The following is a 20,265-nucleotide window of genomic DNA, read 5'->3' as shown; positions in this document are numbered from 1 at the left end:
TAAAACACAGGCAGGGATGTACTAAGGGAAAAATACGGCAAAACCCCATTTTACCGCATTTTTAAATGTACTAAGACCCAGCCGCCAGGTTTTCACCGCTCAGGGTATTGCCATCTTTGGCAATACCCCCCCCCCCCCTATCGCTGGCCGCCTCCCCCCCCTCCAACGCTGCAGATGCCTTCCTCCAGGAAGCCTGGACCCGGAAGGTAAGATCCTTCCAGCTGCAGGGGGGAGGAGACGGCGCCGGGGACAGCCTGCTGCTGCTTCCCGGCGTGGGGGGAGTGTGGAGAGCCCAGGGAGGTGACAGAGACCCCCCGCACACTACCTCACAGGTATCGCAGGGGGCCTCCGTCACCGCATTGCGATGCGGCGATGTATGTTAATACATCCCACCCACAGCCTCAAACATGGCAGTTAGGAGGTAAATGGCTGATACTTTAGCTCTCTCCACTTTACCTCTCTCCAATGCCTAGTATATATGGCTCTTTATCTCTCTCCAAGACTTGATACATCTAGACCCTTGGTCATACTCTAGTTGCCTACCCACCCTGACGTCATTCACAGACACTGGTACCCACCTGCTGACGGGCTCATGATACTGTTTATTGGCCATTCATTACAGTAGGTGACCAATTCTAAATTTACATTTTTATATGGTTAACCTCAGACGGATCCTTCTGGGCTGCAATCACAACCTTAATCACTGGTATAGGTTCTCATTCACGTCGCCTGTGCGCTAACGTCACCTTAGATATGCTGCAGAAGAATTTTAGGTTCATAGGCGATTTACTTAAGAAATCCTTTTCCCGCAGGCAAGGAATGAGAGTTCTGAGAATACATTCTGAGGTCTTTCTTCTTGGCTTCTGTTAGAAACGTTTCTGCTGGCCTGTCTATTTTCATCTCCCACAGGCACATCGTTTTACCAATAAATCCGGTCTGCAGTCATCAACTTTATTCATTTCATTTTCCAGTGGAAACTAAACTATTGAGCCTCGCCTACATCCAAACACACGAGTCCGCTTCCAGAGCTGTACGGCGAGGAGCTTGTTGCGACATGAAAATGCTGCAGCTACGTCCTTATTATGTCGGAGCAGGGGGGGTAGATTTTTTTAATAACAGATTTCTGAGATGCTAAAATCTATTTACAGTCACATTGACATAATTAATAGACATTTCCACTGGCGGCATGTGACGGTGGGCGAGAGGATTGTAGCCTGCGGCTTAGGGCTGATTAGGGCGGGTCCACGTCATAAGCTTCTTGTAAAACTAGTATATCCAAATAGTAAGTATCTAATTAACATAGTTCACAATTATATATGGCAATATAAACGATATTTCTTTTTAACTTGTAGCCAACAATAAAATCCATGGAACCCATACCTGACCCCCAGATTTAGGACCCTCTACATTAAGGCATAAATGTAGGAAACAGGGACATATTTGTGTTATTTGCTATGTATTGGTCTCTTGGATGTCCTCTTGCATGGTCTCCCACCCAGGGTCATGCCTGGAATCCTGGATGAGGAGTTATGGTAGAGTTGGTGAGAGTAATAAGCAGTACTTTCAGTCACCTCTGAAGTGTTTCATCCAGAGTGGGATTCAGGTTTGTGGGGCACTGGGGCAAATAATGCGTGACGGGACCCTACCAATAAAAATGTCTAATAATAATATGATGGAACACAGTTTAGTTCACATTATGCCACACAGTGCCCCAGTTCACATTATGCCACACAGTGCCCCCAGATCACATTATGCCACACAGTGCCCCAGTTCACATTATGCCACACAGTGCCCCCAGATCACATTATGCCACACAGTGCCCCAGTTCACATTATGCCACACAGTGCCCCCATATCACATTATGCCACACAGTGCCCCCAGATCACATTATGCCACACAGTGCCCCAGTTCACATTATGCCACACAGTGCCCCCAGATCACATTATGCCACACAGTGCCCCCAGATCACATTATGCCACACAGTGCCCCAGTTCTCATTATGCCACACAGTGCCCCAGTTCACATTATGCCACACAGTGCCCCAGTTCACATTATGCCACAGAGTGCCCCAGTTCACTTTGTCATACAGTGCCCCAGATCACATTATGCCACACAGTGCCCCAGTTCTCATTATGTCACAGTGCCCCAGTTCATATTATGCCACACAGTGCCCCCAGATCCCATTATGCCACACAGTGCCCTAGTTCTCATTATGCCACACAGTGCCCCAGTTCTCATTATGCCACAATGACCCCAGGTCACATTATTCTACACTGTAGTCCATTCAGTTAACATTATGCCACACAGTGCCCCCAGATCACATTATGCCACACAGTACCCCAGTTCTCATTATGCCACCATGACCCCAGGTCACATTATTCTATACTGTAGTCCCTTCAGTTCACATTACACCACACAGTGCCCCCAGATAACATTATGGCACAGTGCCTCCAGTTCATAATATGCCACACAGTGCCTCCAGTTCACTTTATGCCACACAGTGCCTCCAGTTCACTTTATGCCACACAATACCCTCAGGTCACATTATGCCACATAGTGCCCCCAGATCACATTATGCCATAGTGCCTCCAGTTCATAATATGCCACACAGTGCCTCCAGTTCACATTATGCCACATAATGCCCTCATTAACATAATGCCACAGTGCCACAGTTCACATTATGCCACACAATACCCTCAGGTCACATTATGTCACAGTGCCCTCAGTTCACATGATGCCATAGAGTGCCCTCAGTTCACATAATGCCACAGTTCCCCAGTTCACATTATGCCACAGTGCCCCAGTTTACATTATGCCACACAGTGCCCAAGTTCACATTATGCCACACAGTGCCCCAGTTCTCATTATGCCACAATGACCCCAGGTCACATTATTCTATACTGTAGTCCATTCAGTTAACATTATGCCACACAGTGCCCCAGATCACATTATGCCACACAGTACCCCAGTTCTCATTATGCCACCATGACCCCAGGTCACATTATTCTATACTGTAGTCCCTTCAGTTCACATTACACCACACAGTGCCCCCAGATAACATTATGGCACAGTGCCTCCAGTTCCTAATATGCCACACAGTGCCTCCAGTTCACTTTATGCCACACAGTGCCTCCAGTTCACTTTATGCCACACAATACCCTCAGGTCACATTATGCCACATAGTGCCCCCAGATCACATTATGCCATAGTGCCTCCAGTTCATAATATGCCACACAGTGCCTCCAGTTCACATTATGCCACATAATGCCCTCATTAACATAATGCCACAGTGCCACAGTTCACATTATGCCACACAATACCCTCAGGTCACATTATGTCACAGTGCCCTCAGTTCACATGATGCCATAGAGTGCCCTCAGTTCACATAATGCCACAGTTCCCCAGTTCACATTATGCCACAGTGCCCCAGTTTACATTATGCCACACAGTGCCCAAGTTCACATTATGCCACACAGTGCCCCAGTTCTCATTATGCCACAATGACCCCAGGTCACATTATTCTATACTGTAGTCCATTCAGTTAACATTATGCCACACAGTGCCCCAGATCACATTATGCCACACAGTACCCCAGTTCTCATTATGCCACCATGACCCCAGGTCACATTATTCTATACTGTAGTCCCTTCAGTTCACATTACACCACACAGTGCCCCCAGATAACATTATGGCACAGTGCCTCCAGTTCATAATATGCCACACAGTGCCTCCAGTTCACTTTATGCCACACAGTGCCTCCAGTTCACTTTATGCCACACAATACCCTCAGGTCACATTATGCCACATAGTGCCCCCAGATCACATTATGCCATAGTGCCTCCAGTTCATAATATGCCACACAGTGCCTCCAGTTCACATTATGCCACATAATGCCCTCATTAACATAATGCCACAGTGCCACAGTTCACATTATGCCACACAATACCCTCAGGTCACATTATGTCACAGTGCCCTCAGTTCACATGATTCCATAGAGTGCCCTCAGTTCACATAATGCCACAGTGCCCCAGTTCACATTATGCCACAGTGCCCCAGTTTACATTATGCTACACAGTGCCCAAGTTCACATTATGCCACACAGTGCCCCAATTCACATTATGCCACAGAGTGCCCTCAGTTCACATTATGCCACACAGTGTCCCAGTTCACATTATGCAGCAGAGTGCCCTCAGTTCACATTTGGCATCCCCATGGTTAATCACCTCCCTGTAATCTCAAATCTTGGAACCTGTAGGCTGTGACAGGGTCTTTGATGGAGCTTCTGCTATGCCACAGTCATACTATTGGTGCTGCCTGTGAGACCTACTTGTTACTCCTCCTTGTTCCTTCCATTTGGCTCCTCCCACCCATGCATACAATGTTATCTGTTGCAGCATCATATGTTGCAGACTGCACCTAGGTTATAAAGTTGCATACCAATTCCCCACATTTGCCTGCTAATCAATTTGGTCTGATCCATTACCCAGCCGGAATTGGGTGACATTACATTGTCAGTGAGAAGGGTGTGCAGTGGATGTTATAATGGTATGTCATTATGAGAATTGGGAATACTGTGTGGCATAATGTGTACTGGCAGCACTAATATGTGGCATCATGTACATTAGGTAACTACTATGGGGCATAACATTAACTAGGGAACTGGTATGGTACATAAAACTAATAACTGCTGCAGAGAGGTGTGTATCAAGAAGCATTGGGATGGGGGGCCCTTCAGTATGTTGCTATGGGGCCCACAAAGTTCTGGTTAAACCCTGGCCATAGTGCTATAATTTTATATATATATATATATATATATATATATATATATAATTCCTATAATTCCCACCTGTACACCGACTTCTTTTCTACTGTTACATGAGATGAGAATCTCGTGAGACCTCCACGCTTCTTCCATACAGCACACAGTAGAGTATGTACTGAGCTCTGTTGGAGAGGAATAGATAAACCTCTTCACCACATCTTGTGAGGTCACGGCTGCTCACTGCTGACAGGGAAAGTAGCTAGGGAATGCTTGCTACGTGGTGAGGTATAATAGCAAAGTGTTAGCCGTAGGGACTTTCCCTAATAGAACCGTATCAGAGTTGCTTGAAACTGAAGCTTATCAGATCCGCAGCTTCAAAATATATGACAGAAAGGGGGAGATGTATCAAGCCTTGGAGAGAGAAGTTGCTCAAAGCATCAAATCAGGTTCTAACTGTCATTTATCTAGCAGTCATGACACTTTATCACTCTCCAAGGCTTGATGCATCTACCCCCAGATCTGAAAACCATAAGTAAACCCAATTTTCAGTCGCACCATATGATAAATGATACCTCTTTTGATGGGGAAATGTATTAAACCTTGTAAAGTTGGAGGTGTTCCAGATCTGCCCCACCTGCCGTGCAACATGGTTTTACCCAGGTACAACTGAGAATCAGCGCCTACGTCGTTAGCCTGAGCAGCGCGATTACATTCTGGGCCTGACAGAGTCAGGGAATTCTCGCCATGTACTGTGTCAGGAATCATGTGTCACGCCCGAGGACAACTTGGCAGCTGTCTCTGTCATCTCGTAATCTCTGCACTGAAGAGCTAACAAGTGTTCTCAGCCTTATGTTAATTATGGACACGTATATAAAATGCTGACGTGAAATTATAGCGCCCCCTTCCTATAGATCAGAAATCTGCCCACAGTACAGAAACGCCGCTGGTACCCGTTTTAGGATTCATACAAGATTTTTGGGTTTATGTACTAAGCCTTGGAGAGATAAAGTGGAGAGAGATAAAGTACCAACCAATCAGCTCCTAACGGTCATTTTTCAAACCCAGCCTGTAACATAACAGCTAGGAGCTGATTGGCCGGTACTTTATCTCTGTCCTCAGTACTTAGGGATCTTTGTCACATGTAACCATAAGCCGCCTGTGCTGTGATGTGAGAGGCAATGTGTCTGCTATAGGACCCGATTCAGACCTGAACGTTGTTTTATCGAATGACTGCGCATGCGTATGCACCACAATGCGCAGGCGTGAGCCCAAACAGCGACAGAATGGTGTGAAAATTCCGATCGCTAGGTGTACGCATGGGGATAGACAGGAAGCGGGCGCTTGTGGGTGGTAACTGCCCGTTTTCTGGAAGTGTCAGGGAAAACACAGGCGTTACCAAGCGTTGTCAGGGCGGGTGTGTGGCGTCAGCTCCGGCCCCGATCAGCCTGTTTGTATCGCGCTGGAGGAGTAAGTACTGGGCTGCGCACAGACTGGAAACATCATCAGATGGTGAGGGAGTTGTGAACGGATCTACAGATGTCCGCTGTCTGGTGAAGTTTTTGCACGGTGTACACATGCATTCGCACACTTGCACGGGGGGGGGGGGGGTTCACTCTCTATGGGCGGCGGCTATCTGATCGCAGACCTCTGCAATAACGCACATCAGCGATCAGGTCTGACTCAGGCCCATACTTAGGCCAGCATAACACATATTGTTCCCCCAGGAGGGTTAAAGGCAAAGCCAATTAATCTCGCTCCCCGTTGTGTATAAAGGATGCGATCTCAGTGAGACCCGCGTGTCCCATCCAGAGTGTTTTCAGAGGGACAATTACTGGGCTGGATCGTTTTCACTGCGCTACGCGTCCTGAATGTTGCTTTTGTGTAAAGACTAGCGGATTGTATTGTCTGTCATTATCAGTAAGAAAATTGGCCCTCATTCCGAGTTGATCGCTCGCTAGCTACTTTTACCAACCGCGCAAACGCATAGTCGCCGCCCACAGGGGAGTGTATTTTCGCTTTGCAGGAGTGCGAACGCCTGTGCAGCGGAGCGGTGCAAAAACATTTTGTGCAAAACAAGACCAGCCCTGTAGTTACTTATTCTGTGCGATGATTGCTGCGACGAAGGTCCCGGAATTGACATCAGATACCCGCCCAGCAAACGCCTGGCCATGCCTGTGTTTTTCCAAACACTCCCAGAAAACGGTCAGTTGACACCCATAAACGCCCTCTTCCTGTCAGTCTCCTTGCGATCGGCTGTGCGAATGGAATCGTCGCTAGAAGCAGTGCAAAACAACGATGCTCTTTGTACCCGTACGCCGCGCGTGTGCATTGCGGCTCATACGCATGCGTAGTTTTGCCGTTTTTTTAAATGATCGCTACACAGCGAACGACGGCAGCTAGCGATCAACTCGGAATGAGGGCCATTGCCCAGATTTTCCTATCATATTTCCCCATGTGCCCCTCAACATTCATTTGTCAGCTTTAAGAACAACAGCGCAGCACTTTATTTACATTTTCCCCTTATAGATCTTAGGGCCTAAAGGACGCCTTCACTTGGGAATAACTGTTTCATATAAATGTGTGAACATTGTGACATGTGCAACATTCACGTAAGCTGATCCGGGTGATAGATCTACAGTGTCTAGGTAGACAGTCAATAGGTCGTCACCATAACTGGTCGACAGGTACAAAAGTTTGACAGGTACAAGAGGTCTATATGAAAAAGGTCGACACACGAATGGTCGACACTTTTTTTTTTCTATATGTTTCCCCACATTTGCATAATTTATTATTCGCATGGACTAGGGAGGAGTAACCGGTGGCGAGCGAAGTAGAGGCGCAGCGAGGGTCTACGTTTCTAGTGATAGTGTTCACAGTACATGAAATAGACACTTGGCCCTAAAATAAAAACAAAAAAAAGTGTCAACAATTTTTGTGTCGACTAATCTCATGTCGTCCTTTTCACCACGTTGACCTTTTGCACCTGTCAATCTTTACCACTGACGTCTGTAGTGCACTGTGGGCCTATTTCAGCATGGGTCGCGGATGCATGTGACGGGACGCCCAGCGCAGGGCAAGTCCGCACCGCTTGCCGGGTTCTCCCAACCCTCCCCCCTTCCTCTCCGCTATCATGTGAAAGCTTCGCTCAGCAACGAAGCACTCATATGATAAGGGTAGCCCTAGCCACGAAGGCAGACGGCTACCTGCCATCTTTTCGGTCGCCGCCACCACGGCCTGCCCCGCAAACAGTCCAGACAAGTATGCGTTGTCCTGACCACGCCCCCACCCGCCTCAAAGCCGCAACACCCCCCGGAAACGCTGACGTGACACCCCCACCCGGCCCCTCGAATGCCTCTGCCTGTCAGTCAGGCAGAGGCGTGCGCATGCCGTCGTATCTCACAGTGTGCGCACGCGCAGTGCGGCCTCTGCACATGCGCACACTGAAAAAGGGCTTCAGCACGCAAATGCATCGCAGTTGCGTTCCATGCTGAATTGGGCCCAGTGAGCGGTGTTTTGCTATGATGCTAATTAGGTGCATAGTTTAAAGAAAAGTCCCGCCTGTTACTCCTCCTGTCTCTGGCGCACTGGGCGTCTCACACCACACGCCATATTGATGCTAGGTGTCTGATTACACATCTGTATCCTCAGTATTGAGCTAATGTAATAAGAAAGTAAACCTCGGGGTGAGGAGAAGAACATTACATCTCCAGGGCACTTGCTGGAGAATGGATTGACTAGTCCATTAGGAATGTGTCTACGTTATGGTGCGGGCACACAGAAGCCTCTATTGTGTTTCCCACATCCCAGAAATGGAATTCTCTCCTCGATCACACATTGTGGCAGCACACAACAGAATTGCATTCCTTATGCTTCCCATACAGCTTTGGACTTGTGGATGTTTTACGTTGAACAAGGAAGATATTCACAGGGGGAAAAAAGCCTTTAAACATATACAGTATGCTTAAATCATACAATGGCTTTCAGTCCGCATCCCGGTGTCTGAACATGTTACTTAGCTGAAAGCTTTTCTAGATATTAAAATATGTTCCGCTGGAATGTCCTCAAAGTGTACTGGGTGTGATTGGAGTCCGCGTATGACAAGATATGTCAATGTGTGTGATACTGAACAACACGAAAGCCGCTGTACACGACTAGTTGTATACTGCACCGGGGGCCTAATTCAGCTTGAGTTGTAGATTTGCACAAAAAAATCACTAAACTACAACTCCTTCCACTAGCATGCGGGGGAGGGGGAGGGGGGGGGGGTACGATGGGGGGGCACCCAGCACAGGGCAAGTCCGCCTCCCATGCAGACTAAACAGCGAAGCGCCTGCATCTTTAGGGTAGCCCCCTGCCGTCACAGCCTAGCTGAAAAGGCAGTCGCCGGGCCGCCATGTTTTGTGCCACAGCGGCTGCGTGTGACAACACGCAACCGCCGTGGCCTGCCCTTCAAGCAGTCCAGACATGCCTCTGTTGTCCGGACCATGCCCCCTCAACGCCGCGACGATGCCTAAAAAACGGGTCTGGTACTTTATCTCCATCTACTGTATCTCTCTCCAAGGCTTTAGTAAATAGACCCCCAAATCTCCTTAGACTAGTAAAAAGCCCCCTAGCCAAGAAAAGTGAATTAGTGCCCAGTATAGGGATGTACTGTATATGCTTAGTCATATGCATGCATGCACTGTTTGTCCTTAGTTTTATGCTTTGCTTCTGTACACGGAGCCTGATTCGTGTTTGGATTATTGGATTTGATGGGGTGAACATTACCATTGTATAAGTTTACATGGAGGCGCGCTGTGAAACCCGTCCAACCACTATAGAACCTTTCATTAAATGAAACATTTCATCTTTTTTAATTCTAATATACAGTATTGTTCAGCTTAGTACAGTGATCTCCAAAGTGGACAACACTACCCATAGGTGGGCGCTAAGAGGCAAGGGACACCTGGGGGGCACTGCAGGTACTGTATACTTAAATAATCCCATCTTCTTATATTCTTTACTCATTCATGTCTCTATGAGGCCTTTCTATCAATTAACATTTGTAGGATGACCCCAAAAACACCAGTTTTTCAGGGGTTCCCAGTAATGTTAACGATACTGTACCCAGGATTTGCCATGAAAGGACCGCGGCAGATATTCAACATATCGACTACTACAGTCCCCCATTTCCGACTGCAAAGCAGCCCCCTATTGGCTTCTACACAGTTGCATTTACTGAGCTCAGGCCTGGTAAAGATGGAGTTGGCTTTTTGTGGCCTATGGGCTATTGTACCGTGGATTTTACCCCTATGCTGCTACTGCTGCCCAGCTGGGACTGAAATGAACTACAACTCCAAGCAGCCATTGCTTCCTGAAGCCAGACAGAGTCACATATGGCTGCACCTGCAGAGCTTGTGGACCCCAAACCTGGGGAGACCTTAGTCCAGAGAGGGGAGAGTGCAAGTTAGACCGTAGTCAGAGAAGTGAGGGAGACGGAACGCTGTGAGGGGGATTCATGAGTAAGTCCCATAATGTATGAAAACCTTACTATGCAGTCACTTGTCCAAGATGGAGGACGTGGAAGAAAAACAGTGAAATGGGAGAAAGGCAACAGGAAAATTAGGTTATGGGGGGCACAAGGGAGTAGTAGAAGGTGGGGGTAATGGTAGAAGAAGGTGGTGGGGCATATGCATAAAAAGAGGGGTAGAGGGAGGCAGACATACACACACATAAAAGAGGGGAAGAAAAGACAGACACCTACAATGCAGAGACAGAGACAAACAAACAATGGCGTTGGGTAAAGAGAAACAGATGGGGGGGGGGGGTCAGAGGTAAAAATACAAAATTATGGACAGACACAATTAGAGGGGTATTGGACACATAGGGGTATATTTACTAAAATTCGTATTTTTCCGAATGAGGTTAAAGTTCAATCACGAATGACATCGAAAGTGTAAAATTGCAACTTTTTGAATTTATTACGACTAATTTACTAAGCTGTCGTATTCTGCATTTTCGTATTTACCGATGTCGATGTCATTTGTATTATTTGCAGTGTTTTACGTGAGTGAATGGTAAAACACTGCCGACTTTAACACAATGAATCTCGGCCGGATCTGTGAGATCCGTGCTGGGCTTCATTGTGCACCTTTCGTAAAAAATAAAACATTGTTAAAATCAGGAAAAAAAAATGCGTGGGGTCCCCCCTCCTAAGCAAAACCAGCCTCGGGCTCTTTGAGCCGGTCCTGGTTGAAAAAATATGGGGAAAAAAGTGACCGGGGTTCCCCCATATTTAATAAACCAGCACCGGGCTCTGCGCCTGGTCCTGGTTCCAAAAATACGGGGGACAAAAAGCGTAGGGGTCCCCCGTATTTCTGAAACCAGCACCGGGCTCCACTAGCCAGATACATAATGCCACAGCCGGGGGACACTTTTATATTGGTCCCTGTGGCCCTGGCATTACATTCCCAACTAATCACCCCTGGCCGGGGTACCCTGGAGGAGTGGGGACCCCTTCAATCAAGGGCCCCCCCCCTCCAGCCACCCAAGGGCCAGGGGTGAAGCCCGAGGCTGTCCCCCCCATCCAAGGGCGGCGGATGGGGGGCTGATAGCCTTTTTGACAAAATTTGAATATTGTTTTTAGTAGCAGTACTACAAGTCCCAGCAAGCCTCCCCCGCAAGCTGGTACCTGGAGAACCACAAGTACCAGCATGCGGTGGAAAACCGGGCCCGCTGGTACCTGTAGTACTACTACTAAAATAATACCCCAATAAAAACAGAAGACACACACCTTGAAATTAAAAGTTTAATACATACATCCACACCTCCAAACATACATACTCACCTATGTTCACACGAGGGTCGGTCCTCTTCTCCATGTAGAATCCATGGGGTACCTGTTGGAAAAATTATACTCACATAATCCAGTGTAGTTCGGTCCTCTTCTTTTCTATTTGTAATCCACCTACTTTGCAAAATAAAAAAAACGGACACCCGACCACGCACTGAAAGGGGCCCCATGTTTTCACATGGGACCCCTTTCCCCGACTGCCAGGAACCCCCCCTGACTTCTGTCTAAGAGGGTTCCTTCAGCCAATCAGGGAGCGCCACGTTGTGGCACCCTCCTGATTGGCTGTGTGCTCCTGTAGTGTATGTCAGGCAGCACACGGCAGTGTTACAATGTAGCGCCTATGCGCTCCATTGTAACCAATGGTGGGAACTTTGTGGTCAGCGGTTGACCGAAAGTAACCTCACCGCTGACCACAAAGTTCCTACCATTGGTTACAATGGAGCGCATAGGCGCTACATTGTATCACTGCCGTGTGCTGCCTGACATACACTACAGGAGCACACAGCCAATCAGGAGGGTGCCACAACGTGGCGCTCCCTGATTGGCTGAAGGAACCCTCTTAGACAGAAGTCAGGGGGGGTTCCTGGCAGTCGGGGAAAGGGGTCCCATGTGAAAACATGGGGCCCCTTTCAGTGCGTGGTCGGGTGTCCGTTTTTTTATTTTGCAAAGTACGTGGATTACAAATAGAAAAGAAGAGGACCGAACTACACTGGATTATGTGAGTATAATTTTTCCAACAGGTACCCCATGGATTCTACATGGAGAAGAGGACCGACCCTCGTGTGAACATAGGTAAGTATGTATGTTTGGAGGTGTGGATGTATGTATTAAACTTTTACTTTCAAGGTGTGTGTCTTCTGTTTTTATTGGGGTATTTTTTTAGTAGTAGTACTACAGGTAACAGCGGGCCCGGTTTTCCACAGCATGCTGGTACTTGTGGTTCTCCAAGTACCAGCTTGCGGGGGAGGCTTGCTGGGACTTGTAGTACTGCTACTAAAAACAATATTCAAATTTTGTCAAAAAGGCTATCAGCCCCCCATCCGCCGCCCTTGGATGGGGGGGACAGCCTCGGGCTTCACCCCTGGCCCTTGGGTGGCTGGAGGGGAAGAACCCCTTGATTGAAGGGGTCCCCACTCCTCCAGGGTACCCCGGCCAGGGGTGACTAGTTGGGTATGTAATGCCAGGGCCGCAGGGACCAATATAAAAGTGTCCCCCGGCTGTGGCATTATGTATCTGGCTAGTGGAGCCCGGTGCTGGTTTCAGAAATACGGGGGACCCCTACGCTTTTTGTCCCCCGTATTTTTGGAACCAGGACCAGGTGCAGAGCCCGGTGCTGGTTGATTAAATATGGAAGAACCCCGGTCACTTTTTTCCCCATATTTTTTCAACCAGGACCGGCTCAAAGAGCCCGAGGCTGGTTTTGCTTAGGAGGGGGGACCCTACGCATTTTTTTTTTGCAAATTTAACACTTTCCTACCCCTTCCCACTGATAAACATGCATGGATCTCACGGATCCGTGCATGCCTATCAGAACACGGTAAAAAAAAGCAGGTCTGTTTTATTTTAGCACTTTTTCACGATTTGTATTTTTTCACGGCAGTGTTTGGCTATTGTCGGCAGTGTTTGTGAATTGCACTTTTTAGTAAATGACCGAGTTCTACCAAATTCCAGGCGTATTTGACCGATGGTGTATTCATTCGCAAATTTTTCCTTGGACTTCCAAAAAAATACGAATGCCCTCATCACTGCCGTGATTTGAGTTTAGTAAATTCCCGAGATGACACTTTGAAGAAAAAACACCATCTCGGTCAAAATCGGGACCTTAGTAAATATACCACACACAGAGGGGGGGATAGAGATGCTCCTAAAGAGACAGGGTGCAAATACAAAATTAGAAACAGATATACACAGAGGGGGAATGAATGGGCAAAAATACAAAGAGGAGACAGAGGTGCAGAGGCAGAGAGAGGGAGGGAGGGAAAGAGAGAGAGAGAGGGAGGGAGAGAAGGGGAGGCAGAGAGAGATAGGGCGGGGGAGAGAGAGGCAAAGAGAGAGATGTGGAGAGGGAGAGAGAGAGAGAGAGGCAGAGAGAGAAAGTGAGAGAGAGAGAGGGAGATAGAGAGAGAGTGAGAGGCAGAGAGGGGGGCAGGGAGAGAAGCGGGGGCAGAGAGAGAGATGGAGGGAGAGGGAGAGGGAGGGAGAGAGAGTGAGAGGCAGAGAGTGGGGGGCAGGGAGAGAAGCGGAGGCAGAGAGAGAGAGAGATGGATCGAGGGAGAGAGAGAGGGAGAAAGAGAGGCAGAGAGAAAGAGAGGCAGAGAGAAGGGGAGAGAGAGAGAGAGGCAGAGAGAAAGGGAGAGAGAGAGAGGGAGGGAGAGAGAGAGAGAGAGAGAGTGAGGGGGAGAGAGAGGCAGAGAGAGGGGGATAGAGAGAGAGAGGGAGTGAGGCAGAGAGAGAGAGAGAGAGAGGCAGAGAGAGAGAAAGAGAGGCAGAGAGAGGGAGGGAGAGAGAGAGGGGCAGAGAGAGGGAGGGAGAGGGGGAGAGAGAGAGAAGCAGGGGCAGAGAGAGAGACAGAGAGGGAGAGGGAGGGAGAGAGAGTGAGAGGCATAGAGTGGGGGTCAGGGAGAGAAGCGGGGGCAGAGAGAGAGATGGAGGGAGAGAGAGAGGGAGAAAGAGAGGCAGAGAGAGAGAGAGGCAGAGAGAAAGGGAGAGAGAGAGAGAGGCAGAGAGAAAGGGAGAGAGAGAGAGAGGGAGGGGGAGGGAGAGAGGGAGGGGGAGAGAGAGGGGCAGAGAGAGGGAGGGAGAGGGGGAGAGAGAGAGAGACAGAGAGGGAGAAGGAGGGAGAGAGAGTGAGAGGCAGAGAGTGGGGGGCAGGGAGAGAAGCGGGGGCAGAGAGAGAGATGGAGGGAGAGAAAGAGAGGGAGAAAGAGAGGCAGAGAGAGAGAGAGAGGCAGAGAGAAAGGGAGAGAGAGAGAGAGAGAGAGAGAGAGAGGCAGAGAGAAAGGGAGAGAGAGAGGGAGGGAGAGAGAGAGAGAGAGGGAGGGGGAGAGAGAGGGAGATAGAGAGAGAGGGAGGGAGAGAGAGAGAGAGGGAGAAAGAGAGGCAGAGAGAGAGAGAGGCAGAGAGAAAGGGAGAGAGAGAGAGAGAGAGAAGCAGAGAGAAAGAGAGAGAGGGAGGGAGAGAGAGAGAGAGAGAGAGAGAGGGAGGGGGAGAGAGAGGGAGATAGAGAGAGAGAGGGAGGGAGAGGGAGTGAGGCAGAGAGAGAGAGAGAGGCAGAGAGAGAGAGAAAGAGGGGCAGAGAGAGGGAGGGGGAGAGAGAGAGAGGGGCAGAGAGAGGGAGGGAGAGGGGGGGAGAGAGAGAAGCAGTGGCAGAGAGAGAGAGAGGGAGGGGGAGAGAGAGAGAAGCAGGGGCAGAGAGAGAGAGGGAGGGAGAGGGGGAGAGAGAGAGAAGCAGTGGCAGAGAGAGAGAGAGAGAGAGGGAGGGGAGAGAGAGAGAAGCAGGGGCAGAGAGAGAGAGAGAGGGAGGGAGAGGGGGAGAGAGAGAGAAGCAGGGATAGAGAGAGAGAGGGAGACGGGGAGAGAGAGAGAAGCAGGGGCAGAGAGAGGGAGGGGGAGAGAGAGAGATACAAATAGAAAATTGGCGACAGAGAGGAAAATGCACAGGGGGAGACAGGGTGTGATAGAGACAATCACATTCCAGAATGGTAACTGGGAAGAGTGGAGTGAACAACAATGGAAGAAAGAGCTCAGTTGTTCACTGGAATGCTACCTATTTGGAGTGTTAAATTAATATATATATATATATATATTTATATATACATACAATAATGATGTACTGCAGGTAGACAACTGAGCTTGCCCAAGACCGGTCCATAAAGTATATACCCCCTGGACCAACCCATCAGACCCCTGTATACATTGCTGGTACTTTGTAAATACATGTTAATAGCCATATATTTATCCATGGAAGTCACAGATATATTGAACACTATACTACCCCACTTTTACTAAGCGATGTCAATGGAACCCTCGCCATCCCATATGTATGCTAGACACAAATGGCGCAGCTTCCTTGTAGAATATCCATGATTACGAAGCAGTTCCGCACTGAGTTTACTAACTGCTTAAGGCTAGAATTTACTTGACATATTTATGTACCCAAGACTGTAAAACATAATAGGTGGTAATTACCTGATTGTGTTATGGCGAACAACACATTATGGCCCATCCGTTTGCATACCCCTGAGGTGTCTCACTGCAGAAAGAAAGAAAATCAATTGTCCTAATCTGTAGCACAGCCTATATATGTGCACAATGCTGTGGAAATTTTATACAGCATGTCTGGAGTCTCCCCTACATGTCTGGAGTCTCCCCAACATGTCTGGAGTCTCCCCAACGTGTCTTAAGTCTCCCCAACATGTCTGGAGTCTCCCCAACGTGTCTGAAGTCTCCCCAACATGTCTGAAGTCTCCCCAACATGTCTGGAGTCTCCCCAACATGTTCATGGCATCATTATAAAGTTAAGCAGATGTGTTGCGGTTCGCTTTCTCCGATCACATTCAAGATTCTTACAAATGTTAAAGTGAACTGGAAAATGTTGCCTGTTTCAGCGTAGATGGCTCCAATTTCTTGTATTTTAATTACTGTTTTATTATAAGTAGGGAACATTACTGTGTGAGAGTTTGAGATTTGATGTTCTCGCCTCAAAAGTTCAAGGTACACTGTCCGCATTGGAAACCTGTAAAACGTAGTCATTATGCATCAACGCGTTTCATTGTCTGTTCCTGGCCTGGATTTCTAATTCAACAGGGACTAATACTCAAGACTTTCCAGCTGTTCCATCATGGAAAAATTCTGTTTCATTTTTACAAAATTCCAATTATGCGTGAGGGATATATGTCTATGTTAAATTCCGCACCATAAGATAGTATACTTTCTGTTGGTTCTTAAGGAACATCTGTTCTGTGGGTGCAGCATGTAGCAATAATTAATGTCGAAATCAGAATGTCGACATTTACAATGTTGGCATTACAAGTTTAGAGTTAATTCTAGGATTAGGCTGTGGTCAGGGTTGGTGTTAGGTTTAGGGTTAGGATACGGTTATGTTTAGGGCTAGGATTTGAGTTTGGTGTAGGGTTAGGTTTAGGGCCTAGACTAGAATTAGGTGTAAGGTTAGGGTTAGGCTGTGATTATGGTTAGGGTTAGTGTTAGGAATGGGGTAGGGTTAGGGAATGGTTAGGTGTAGGGATAGGGTTAGGCTGTGATTATGCTTAGGGTTAGTGTTAGGTTTAGGGGTAGTGTAAGGGTATGGTTAGGTGTAAGGTTAGGGTTAGGCTGTGATTATGGTTAGGGTTAGACAACAGTTATGGTTAGTGTTAGGGTTAGAGCTAGAACTAAGGGTAGGATTAGGGATGGGTTATGGTTAGGAATGGGGTAGTGTTAGGGTATGGTTAGGGTTAGACAATAGTTATGGTTAGGGTTAGTGTTAGGTTTAGGGGTAGGATTAGGGATTGCTTAGATGTAGGGTTAGGGTTAGGCTATGATTATGGTTAGGGTTAGACAACAGTTATGGTTAGTGTTAGGGCTAGAACTAAGGGTAGGATTAGGAATAGGTTATGGTTAGGAATGGGTTACGGTTAGGAATGGGGTATGGTTAGGGAATGGTTAGGTGTAGGGTTAGGATGTGATTATGGTTAGGGTTGAGCAACAGTTAGGGGTAGTGTTAGGGTTAGGGCTAAAACTAAGGGTAGGATTAGGGATAGGTTACGGTTAGGAATGGGGTAGGGTTAGGGTGTAGGGTATAAGGTTAGGTTTAAGGTTAGTGGTAGGGTATTATTAATAGTAGGGCTGTAATAGTAATAACACTTGTGTCGACATACCTATAGTCGTCATGCACAATGTCAACATTAAGATGTTATCGACAGTTTGACCATGTTGAAATTATGCTTGTTGACATTCTGAATGTCAGCATTTTGCACCATATCCGTTACGGCGCAGGTGACTACATTACACCTTTACATTAAACACTAGGTGCCGAGGTTTTTCTCTGGGTCCAGTTTTCTGGCATGAAATGGCAATGTATACACTTTGCTAACGGAAGCGCCCTGGTATTATTAAATTCAGCATTAATGGAGTCATTATTTTCTATATCCTGCATTAGTTATCACATACTCTCTCATTGTGGTGATGATGCAGAGAGATGATGGAGTAATATCTTCTCCACATAAACGGAGAAGTGTAACAGCGCAGGAATGTCGCTCTCACTATATGTCTCCGAGCTAGTTCAGACTAGCTGAATAGCCGTGAGCGGAAGGACTTGTCCCAGCATGCGACAGACTTCCCAGTAACAGCTCTCTTGTCGTCCCAGTGCCACAGAATATCACGCTGGGTGTCCCCATTCACAGATCAATTTAAAGAGCAGAGAAATCTCCGTAATCAGCATGGGGGTAATTCAGACCTGATCGCAGCAGCAAATTTGTTAGCAGTTGGGCAAGGGATCCGGTCTCTAAGTCGACAGTAACTAGGTCGACAATGTCTAGGTCGACCACTATTGGTCGACAGTAACTAGGTCGACAGGGTGTCTAGGTCGACAGGGTCTTTAGGTCGACATGTTCTAGGTCGACAGGTCAAAAGGTCGACATGAGTTTTTCACAATTTTTTTCTGTATTTGAACCTTTTCATACTTAATGATCCACGTGGACTACGATTGGAACAGTAATCTGTGCCGAGCGAAGCGGTAGCGGAGCGAAGGCACCATGCCCGAAGCATGGCGAGCGAAGCGAGTGCACTAATTGGGGTTCCCGGTCACTCTACGAAGAAAACGACACCAAAATAACATTAAAAACTCATGTCGACCTTTTGACCTGTCGACCTAGAACATGTCGACCTAAAGACCCTGTCGACCTAGATACCCTGTCGACCTAATTACTGTCGACCAATAGTGGTCGACCTAGACATTGTTGACTAGTTACTGTCGACTTTCAATACCACACCCGTTGGGCAAAAGCATGTGTACTGCAGGTGGGGCAGATGTAACATGTGCAGAGAGAGTTAGATTTGGGTGGGTTATATTGTTTCTGTGCAGGTTAAATACTGGCTGCTTTATTTTTACACTGCAATTTAGATTTCAGTTTGAACACACCCCACCCAAATCTAACTCTCTCTGCACATGTTACATCTGCCCCACCTGCAGTGCACATCAGGGACGTGCAGTCAGGGGAGGCAGTGCCTCCCCTGATAGTAATGATTAAAATAATACAAAGAAGATACTTATGACATATTCTGTGTCATAAGTAAATGCTTTGGCTTTTATATTATTTTAATCATTTTTACATTTGTAAAAACGCACTTTAAAAGTGTTTCGGAGGCACCGCTCTTGGTGCCTCCAGCGGTCAGTCTGAAGGGGCCGGAAGCAGGAGGCAGGGCGAGGCATTGGGCAGCAAAAACCCATTGATAAAAGTCCCTATAAGCGGCACCTAGCTGAAGTGCCGCTTTGACGGGGCGTGCTTTCAGCTCATATGGAAAGCACGCCCCTGTCCCTGAGGAAGCTATAATTGGGCAGTGGTCGATTTGGGGAGGGGGCACCACAGAACGTGCCCGCCTGTCATCTGGTAAGTTTTTTATACTAAATTTACATTACTATTTGCGTCCGTCCCCGTCCGCTGTTCCCCAGCCCATCCCGCAGCCTTTCTCCCTGCACCGTGTCAGCCCCGGCAGAGGGGGGCAGGGGCGTCTCTAACTTGTGGTGGTGCTACTCGTGGATCTACGTCCCAGACTCGCAGGGGCGGATTGAGACGCAGGGACTTCAGGTCGGTCCCCGTTTGGCCGGTCCCGACTCCCCCTCCATGGCCATCACTCACTCCTTTGCCTGGCTGGTTACCGCGATCGGCGCTCAGCTCCGATCGGGCAACGTTGGGAAATAGCTTCTGCGCAGGCGCAGAAGTGGAACTGTCTCAGTTGCGCTGCTTTCCCTCCCTCTCTCCTCACAGGACAGGGGTCCCCACCGCTGCCGTCTGCCGCTACCTCTGTGTCCAAAGACTGGGCTGCGTCGCACACTACACAATGGAGAGTAGTGCAGCCAGTGCCTGCAGGTGCCTGTCTGTGCGCACCCACCATGCTGAACATGCTCATGGCCTCAGCTGTTCCTGACTCCTTCCATCATCTTCTCTCTGCCGGCTCTGCCTCCTGCACTTTTGTTGGCCCTGGAGAAATAACTTTCAGAAGGAACCTGCCATTCTGGAAGAACTGCCCCCAGCCACAGCCAACCAAAGGTAAATAAAAGCAATGTGTGGCAGCATATAAAATGTATAAGTGGCAGAGCCAGATTAAGACCCCACAGGAAATATACCGCCTCGGGGCCACGTATTAATGTATGATATAAATACTTACACACACCTCTGTCCTGTCACACAGACCAACACCCCCCCCCCCCTGTAGATCCACGAGTAGCACCACCACCAGTTAGATACGCCCCTGCCCCCTCTGCCGGGGCTGACACGGTGCAGGGAGAAAGGCTGCGGGATGGGCTGGGGAACAACGGACGGGGATGGCGCAAATAGTATAATGTAAATTTAGTATAAAAAACTTACCAGATGACAGGCGGGCACATTCTGTGGTGCCCCCTCCCCAAATCGACCACTGCCCAATTATAGCTTCCTCAGGGACAGGGGCGTGC

The 20,265-nt window shown here is 48.2% G+C and overlaps 1 protein-coding gene across 2 annotated transcripts in view; it reads left to right on the top strand.

Annotated features, from left to right (window-relative positions):
* The window catches only part of COL5A2 (collagen type V alpha 2 chain), a 266,184-nt gene that overhangs the window by 64,035 nt on the left and 181,884 nt on the right, over positions 1–20,265 (top strand). The window contains exon 1 of one of the 2 annotated variants that reach the window (XM_063932734.1): positions 19,264–19,861. The exons of the other annotated variant lie outside the window; for it this stretch is intronic. Coding sequence (XP_063788804.1) covers positions 19,705–19,861 — 157 coding nt within the window. The 5' untranslated portion in view covers positions 19,264–19,704. Of the gene's footprint in view, positions 1–19,263; positions 19,862–20,265 lie in introns of those variants that run through there. 2 annotated transcript variants of the gene reach the window in all.

This window comes from Pseudophryne corroboree, chromosome 7 (genome assembly GCF_028390025.1).
Source record: "Pseudophryne corroboree isolate aPseCor3 chromosome 7, aPseCor3.hap2, whole genome shotgun sequence".
In the NCBI taxonomy this organism is placed as follows: Eukaryota; Metazoa; Chordata; class Amphibia; order Anura; family Myobatrachidae; genus Pseudophryne; species Pseudophryne corroboree.
The sequence above is the reverse complement of the archived record's forward strand: the minus strand, read 5'-3'. Positions and strand labels throughout refer to the sequence as shown.